We start from the raw sequence: 8,712 nt of genomic DNA, 5'->3' as shown, positions 1-8,712 counted from the left end.
GTTGCAGACTGCAAACGACGGGAGTATACGCCGTTCTGTGTAGACATAGTAGCGCCACCGCGCCTTCGTGCTCGCCATCGACGACTCTGAGCAACAACAAACAGAAACGGCGTGAAACACGCAGTAAGTGAATCCGCGGTGACCGCTGTAGACGCGGCGCAGTGGACTTTGCTTGGATGCACACTGCAGACAGATTGCGCACGCTGAAGCTTCTACAATGAGTATCACGGTATTGCTGAAAGCGTCGATGAACGTTGCTTTTTAAATCATCCGGTCATCCCAGTGATTTCATCTTTCAATAACGTGATAACGTGCTCAGAAACTGACAATTTCTCGACACTTACGTTGTTCATTAATAATACTAGTAACAATGATATATATATATATATATATATATATATATATATATATATATTGTGAGACGATAGGACCGATCCGACGCCGTTATTTCCGAGCTGCCGCCCGAGGCAGAGACGAAGCACCGCACGAGACAACAGATGATGAGTCGTATGTACAGATGACGACGATATGCCCAAAATGCACTCACACTATATATATATATATATATATATATATATAAACAATACAGTTAATACTGTTTCTACATAGTCGTACATGCTAATAAAGGATTAATATTTGAATGAGGAAGAAGAAACAGGTGTACTTGATTGTGAACATATCCAAAAGATATTCGTTTCAAACGTGGTTCATTTGGCAATGACGCGTTTGTCACCGTACAGTTCTCAGAATCAATCTGTATCCAACGAAATAAGGAAATAAAACAATAAAATAAACAAGGATTAAACGATGCCTCTGAATTAGGTCACGCTGCAAGCGTAAATCCACGCGAAAAGTCTATTTTAGGCGACGTTAACCATCGAGTGTTATTGAAGACCTCTCTGGTGTGCGACACAGCGACGCCAAACTCTTTCTCAGACATAAAAATACTGCTTAAATGCTCGCGACGCCCCCATGCGTGTCCCAGCGCGTGTCCCCGCACCTCGGCGGTGGAGGGTACAGGAAAAAGAAAAGAGAGGAAGAGCAGTACGGGCGAGGAGAAATGGGTTACGCCAGCGAGAAATTTACCATTTCTTTTGCCTTTTCTAACATTTGCACTAGCCAGCCAGGCTGCTTCGGAGTATAAGATTGTCGTATATAGCATTTGAAAAAAAAAAAAAATCCGAGACTGCACTCTTGGTTCATGTAACGTTTGTTTCTGGTGTCACTGAGACATTTTGTTTATGCATTACGGCTGTCATACATGTACTATAAGTAGATATTGAAAACTACAGCCTTTGAACAGGAAACATATATTCAATTTTCAAGTCGAGCTACTTACATCTCCATGTCGATGACCACGGCTATAAGTAAGCTCTGGAGTTAGAACGGGCAATGACCAGCAGAAGGTGAACACCCGAGGTATCAGCATGGTCCGAACGTACACAGGGCGAGCTGCTGCGTCCTTTGGTTCTTTACCAAAACGTTTGCTCCGTGCTGAGGCTTCCCCTGTTAATACACTGTTGATGAATTCCAGTGCTCCATCTTCCAGTGAACCCTTTCTCTTCTTCGCATTGAGACGGTAGGTGTTGCTTGTGTATAAACCTTCATGATAGTAGTTCAAGTATCGGATAGTTACGTTTCTACATTAAAAGCCGCAATGTCCACACTTTTGACGGCCGACCAGGAATGTGGTTGGCTTGATTCGCTTGTATAAGAATGCGAGCCACTCCACAATGCCGTATTGTTATGTTTTTTTCATGCCAGTGCATTTCGCGCAATATGATGTACGCAAGTGCGTGCATGTGAGCTTTATTTCTTTATTATTCAATTCGGAACTTTTTATAATTTACTGCACTTGGTCTGATGTCACCCAAGTAGCTAGGCTAATTTCTACATTTAGCATTACAATTTCTTGCACTCGAATCAATGCGGAATGAGTACTCCGCCGATTACAAGGCAGCTTACCTATGAACTGCAAAATTAACTTTTATCGAACTGGGACTTCGTTCACAGTCATTCAACTTGCTCAAACAGCAACAAGACACTTGGTGCGCGTCAGTCAGAGGTCCAAGGTTAATTTAGTTACCTTCAGATCGTCATCTTAACTCCTGAAATCCTCAAGCATTTTCTTTATTTCTTTTCATCTAAACGAGTACAATTTCAGTGGAGTCTGCTCAAATTGCAGTTGTCCGCCTTCTTGAAGAAGTTTCTTATTCGATTGGTTTCTCTATAGCATGAGCTTTTTCAAAATGAACGACCTGTAGCACCGTATGTGGTATTGTAAGAAAATCTCGATCCTACAGTCGATGGTTCATGTTTGTATGTCTGTCCCTACTTTATCACAGGTTATTCGCACCAGCTAGTAGGTAATCCATGTTGAGGCAACTACAGCTCAGAAGCCGACGAACGATGAATTACGAGGAGCAGGCGCAAGCGGTAACTACTACGGAGGATTTATTGCAAGTTTCACGGATAATACAGAGAAATTCAAGAACACTTGACCACCACTCGTAAAACCTATAGCGCGATGCTCGTCACGTAATTTTTACGTGGTAAACAAACCAACCGACAATGATGGGATTCTAATTATAGTCAAGTGACAGATGGTTAGGTGTTCAAAAATGCGTGTATATTTATCTCTTAAGCTAAAAATAAACAGTTAGTTGGAATACACCACTTTAATCTGTCCCCTGTTATTCCTCGTACGTCGGATTCAGCGCTGAAGTTGTTTGAACGTGAGTTGTAGTCAATTTCATTTGATCAGGTGCCTCTAGAGATTGCTAAATAAAGAGAAGAGCCGAAAGAATGACACAAGTTATTCCAGTTCTAAACATTGTTTTTTTTTATTTTCGTGCGTTTTGCTTGGTCGTCCAGTTGAGATTGTCAACGTCCTCTTTTTTTATTTCGCACGGTCGTACAGCCTCCTTCGGTATTTTCATGCATGTAGCGATCCGTTCGGGCACTTCTTAGCCAGAAGACGCTTGAGTGAGGCTGTAAATGTGGCCCGTTGTCAATAAATAGCAAATAAATTAAATAAATAGGCGCGACTCCACTTTTGTAGAGATGAACCTGAGCGCGAATGAAATAAATAGCAGATGATGAACAAAGTGGCGCAATATCTTTAAACACAGGACTCATAAAAACGTGTCATCACACAAACAGCTTATCATTACCTCTTGAAGAAACTATTTCATTCAGGTATAACTGAAATGGGTCATTTCTCAGTGAGGTATTCAGTATAATATAGATAAAAATCTTCATAAACGACATCACGTGGCCAACTAAATGCACCATATTGATTCTTGTCTCTGAGGGTGAAAGCACATGCAGTGGTTTTGTTTGCGGCTGTAGCTAGAGCCTACAATAGACATTCAGAGGAAGCTCAAGCTATGGGTCAGCTGTGGTGATCGTCGCCCATACATGAAATAATGCACTGCACTCTTCAAACGCTAACCCGACTTCTGTGAAACTGTTCTATAATTAAAGAAAAGCAAGAAAATTGTTGGTATGGACACAGAACATTCGTATAGGCAATCAAATGTTTAATAAATCGCGCTCATAGCGCAAAGTTTAGGCTTATAAATCATAGTTTTTAGCTGTTTATTTTGAAAGCTAAAGCTGATATGGTTAACATATAATGCGCCCCTGATGAAGAACTTGAAGAGTTCAAATAAGAAAGTTCCAATTAGGTGCAAATATTGCCAACGTTACAATAGTTCGGAAACACTTCATCGAACTGAAAACCAACTAGTTTCTCTGAACAGACTCTATATGTGGTTTGTAGAATTGCGGTTTCTGTATTTCTCGCAATCTTAAAGACTTTAAAAGCTGATGTTAATTTCTATGTTTAGTATTTTCGAATAAAATCTAACTCCCTCAACAAGTCGGCTGAGCATCTAACTCAAAGAACTGCGATTATCACTCACGAGGGTTTCACATTTAGTTGTTTCTCGAAAGGACATTTGAGTAAACGCTGTTTGATGGGTAAATAACTTGTATCTCTTGGGATTTCCATGAAATATAATTGCAAAACATGAGTTGTGCCCGATCTGAACGTATACTTCTAAATGAAGACAGAACACAACTATACAATGAACTACATGTCTATAGTGCTTCAGAGCAGAAAATGATAGTCAGCCAAACACGGACTGCACTTCTAAACACAGTCGTAACATCCTAAGAGAACATTTAGCGTTTCAACAGGACAACTATGAAATAACAACATGCCCTGAACAAAACATTTTCTTCGTCCATGACGTAAAACAGGTAAATTGAAAGAGACTTTGCAATCACTTAGTACCAGAAGATGGCCCATAAATGTGTCGACATTCCAAGACGTGCTGTACACCACTGCATTCAACGACGCATGTGCAGTTCACATCAAAGGCGAGCAGCAGAGGTCAAATATGAGTCAAACTATGCGTATTTTGGACATTATGAAAAGTTATCTTTCTCCAAAAGACGCAAGATTCAAACGAAGATTTGCTTCGTGTCTTGAAAGATACGTCGATGCACCGGTTCAGAAGCGAAGCCGATGGAAATCAATGAGGATGCGAATTGTGAATTGATATAACAGCAAACCATAGCAGCAAAGAAACCGGCGAAGTTTTTCGTTGCTGCCAAATATGAAACAACGATACAGAAGCACCACAAAAACATATTGTGTTGCATTACCCAAACTCTGGAAATGAATATTTAGCTTTCAGACCTACCATTCGCATTTGTGAAAGCCTTGTTCTATAAAGCAACACCTAAAAGAGGCTTGTTTCCGGTCAGCAAGCAAACACATGTCTTCTATCGCAGCTTTTTGCAAACTTCGAGTAGCGTTGAAGTTTGTAGCCATAAACAACAATAAATACGTCGCGTTCTGTGCTCACACGAGGTAGCTTAGTTATCTCTATGCCTCTTCCATTACCTTCAATAATATAATAGTTTTGCGTAAGTATAATCGGCGGTAATTCCCTTGCGACATATCAGGACCAATAACGAAGGTTTCACAAGAGCACGAAAACCAACAACGTGGAAAGGTCGAACAACAACATCCCAACAGCTTCAACTATATTAGTAATACCACAAGTTGTAATAGGCCTAACGTAGGCGTCAGTACATCGCAATATTCACAATGAATAATCCTGCATTCGTGTCACACAGACACCGCTCAATGCCCGGCTCTTAGATTAATAAATATAGTTTTATAGCAGATGACACGGGAAATGAGTGCATACACATTTTTTTCATGCGTGCGCAACAACGATCACAATTACTTCAGTTTGGGACAGGACATGGAAAAAGGACAGAGTAAATGGAGTTCAAACATCTACAATGAATGCTTCATTTTCGTTAAGAATCCGTATAGCTGACAGTATCAGGCGCCCAGAGTGGTATCACAGTTTGCTTCGAGATCAGGGAGCACTGGTAGTGTCGTCTTTTCGTATTCGAAAAAAGAGGATGCTATAGGAGGCATACGATAGGAGCCAGGGTGCTAACAATCATCATGTATCCTTGTTGCCACACAAGATTGAGAAGGTGGCAGCTGAATTTGTGCTTTAAGTGCTGTAAACTACAGTTACTTCCAGCACGGGGTGTCCGAAGAACCATCAAGTGGGCATGCATACGAGTGGACGTGGATTCCATTCCTGGAATTTGGTTTCACTCTCGTAAATATTTGGTATAGTCACTGAATAAAACCACTAAACGCCAACTTAAAGACGTGTAGTTGTCACCCTGCTTATCTCTCCTTATGAAGCTAACAAGGAAAGAAGACAAGCTAATGATGAACAAGCACGCTATACGCATACCACGAAACGACATTGATAGAAATCGATAATTGCTACAGACAACCATTGAGTGGCGAGCTACCAACAGAAAACTCCAGAAAAGGCGCTCAGGTTCCTCTTCACCCAGATCTTCACCCGCGATGTGAAAGAAAAAGAAATGCAGACAGCTGCCAAAGAAAGACCGCTGTTTAGAGCAGAGCCTAACGGGAAGAATGCCAGCAGAAGAAAGGTGTTTTTCTTTGCCACGGCTCAGAATCGTGAAGTGCGAAACAAACTCAGCCAAAGTGCAGGAACACGTTGCGAGATTGGCCCTTGGGCATCATCTCGGCACCATGTTCTCCACTGTAAAGTGCGCGGAATAACCTGTCGCTCCGGCTGGGTCGACTGAGCATGCGCGGAAATGCGTTCCCGTAAACTTGCGCGGCCACGTACGCATGAGGTAGGTGCAGTGGCCCGGACAGGCCCGAGTGACCCATGGTGATTCGGTCTGCGTAGCCGTCTTCACCCATCAGCTCGCCCATCATCTGGGCAAGGGTATCGTCGATGTAGTCGCTCGCTTCTGGAGGGGTAGCGGATCGCTTCTTCCTGACGATCTTCTGAGTCTCGGGCTGACCGCGACCTCCCGTAACTTTTGATGAATCATCTTCGTACACGTCCTCTGCCAAGAAAAGAGGGTCGGCAGCGACGTCGGTGCCATCGTAGCTGGCACCGTCGTCCCTTTTGCCAAAGTGGAGGATTCGATGCGCTCTCTTGCTGGCTCCAGAGAGAGACGTCCCTGCGGCTGCTTCGTTTCCGTAATCCAAAGCGGTGGGCGCCGGTGCGACATTTGGCCCTGGAAGCCTTTTGCCGAAGTGCATGATCCTGTTCCCCGCGCGCTTGTCAATGGGAAGCTGTCGCCCGGCTTGGAAATCCTCGTCGCCAGCCCCCAATCGTTTGCCAAAATGCATGATTCGGTTGCGCTTGTCACCGCCCATGATAGATTCGAGCTCGCCATCGCGTTTACCAAAGTGCATAATTGAGTGCTTTAGCCTCTTGTCCTTCATGGCTGCGACGGCCGATCCCGCGCTGTCCGCGTAAAATGGGTAGCTCGCTCGCTTGCCGAAGTGCATAATTCTGTTTCCCAAGCGCTTCTGCTGGTAGTAGCTGTTAGACCTCTGCTGAGGCTCCCGTTTGCCGAAGTGCAGAATGCGGTTTCGCTTCTTCCATTCCTGGAACTGCCTCTGAAATTGCCTGCCGATGCCCATGGCGGACTGCAGCTGGTCGGGTGGTCCGGAGTACTTGCTTCGTGCCGAAGCCGACCTCTTAACAGCGGCGGAAGATGATTCGTCCGTTGAGGACAGCGGCATTCCCGAAGAGTCATCCTGCTCGCGCTTTCCGAAGTGCATGATGCGGTTCCCTCGTTTGTCTTTTTCTGCTTCGTCAGCGTCACCGTCAGCCTCAGTGCTGTCTGGGCTCCCAGCACTAGGCCTCTTGCCAAAATGGAGGATCCTGTTCGGAGCCCTTTTATCAGCAGATACCAAGTCAAACTCTGGTTCAGCTTCGAGTCCGATTGAAATTCCGTATTCGGGATCCCTCTTGCCGAAGTGCATAATGCGATTTCCGGCGCGCTTTCCTAAAGCACCGTCCATGGTAGAATAGGCGTTATCCAAGGCGGCGGCCACATCTTGATCATTAATGCGTTTACCAAAGTGCATTATGCTGTTGTGGGATGCTCGTTTGACACCGTCGAAGTCTCCAGCCGCTGAAGACACTTGAAGACGTTTGCCGAAGTGCATGATACGGTTAGAAGACCGCTTAGCCTTCGACGCCAGGACAAGGTTCTCCGAGTCAGCCGGCTCAGATTGTTTGTTGTGCAGCTCGAAGTCTTCCGTCCCGGTGTTCGGCGCCTGATCCGTTTCGAGACCTTTGGCCTCTTGGACACTTCGTCTGAACCTGCGCAGAGTGATATCATTGTCAATATTCATTTAATATTTCTTGTGAATTTCGAAGCAAATGTTCGAAAGACGCGTGATAAGAAGGACAAACTGTTGCTTTATATTTATTGACTTAATTTAGACGATTATGGGGATAAAATGATAACCATATAGATCGAGAAATCATTACTGCAATCGCATTCTATATTTCGCGTCCTTTGCAGTGATGGCTCATGCCGTCCTTCGTAGGCACTCCCTTTTTGCAATCTTCCGCGACAGCAGCTCTGTGCCTATGGCACAGTATCGCGAAGCATATGGTAGTTGGTTTGATAGACGCCCACGGCAGCCGTATTACAATGGAGGTGAAATTTAGAAATGAGTTCTTTCCAAAATACTTGTGCGCATTAGGAAGCAGACGTGCTATCTAAAAAGCAGTCATTGAGTTAACAAAATAATGAGTCAATCAATGAGTGAATCCTTCTGTTGCTACAATACAGAAGTATTTCGTCTCATTAGCGGCCGGAAATAACTAACACTCGATACTACAATTCAATGCACGAAGCAAGAGGACACACTATAAACACAACAAACATCTCTCTCTTTCAGGAGGTGGTCTGCAGACTCTCACCTAAGTCGTTCTCCATTGCTTCCATCCTCTTCCGGTTCCCTCTTGCCGAAGTGCAGGAAGCTGTTGGGACCCTCTCGAAGTGTCCTCTTGGCCCATCGCAAGGCAGCCGCCTCCGGGCCCTCCTGGGACGCAGCGGCCTCGTCGTTGTCGTCGTCGTCTTCTCCCCCACTCCACTCTGCCTCTCCCTCGCCCGAGGCTGTGTCTTCGAAGTTTAGGACCGGAGACCTGTAGCAGCGTGATTGCATTGCGGAGTTAAGCTAACGAGCAACTTGCCACTTCAGAGTGATTGTGTTTGGCATCGTAATAGAACTAAGACCACTGTGGTTACTTCGTGGCACAAAGGAGAAAACAAAGTACAAAGGAGAAGAAATCTTCTCAACACTCAGGACTGAAA

General features: G+C 44.4%; 1 protein-coding gene across 3 annotated transcripts in view; it reads right to left on the bottom strand.

The window, feature by feature from the left end:
• Positions 1-2,805: 2,805 nt before the first annotated feature.
• Positions 2,806-8,712, bottom strand: part of LOC119463441 (uncharacterized) — a 96,907-nt gene continuing 91,000 nt past the window's right edge. For 2 of the 3 annotated variants that reach the window (XM_049655757.1, XM_037724289.2), the window contains exons 4-5: positions 8,319-8,543; positions 2,806-7,709 (exon numbers count right to left, since the gene is read on the bottom strand). In XM_049655757.1, the coding sequence (XP_049511714.1) occupies positions 6,053-7,709; positions 8,319-8,543 (1,882 nt within the window). In that variant the 3' untranslated portion in view covers positions 2,806-6,052. The remainder of the gene's footprint in view (positions 7,710-8,318; positions 8,544-8,712) is intronic. The other variant, XM_049655759.1, reaches the window with a different exon arrangement.

The sequence above is a fragment of the Dermacentor silvarum genome, chromosome 9 (assembly GCF_013339745.2).
Source record: "Dermacentor silvarum isolate Dsil-2018 chromosome 9, BIME_Dsil_1.4, whole genome shotgun sequence".
NCBI lineage: Eukaryota > Metazoa > Arthropoda > Arachnida > Ixodida > Ixodidae > Dermacentor > Dermacentor silvarum.
Note: the sequence above shows the minus strand (reverse complement) of the source record. Positions and strands in the feature narration are given on the sequence as shown.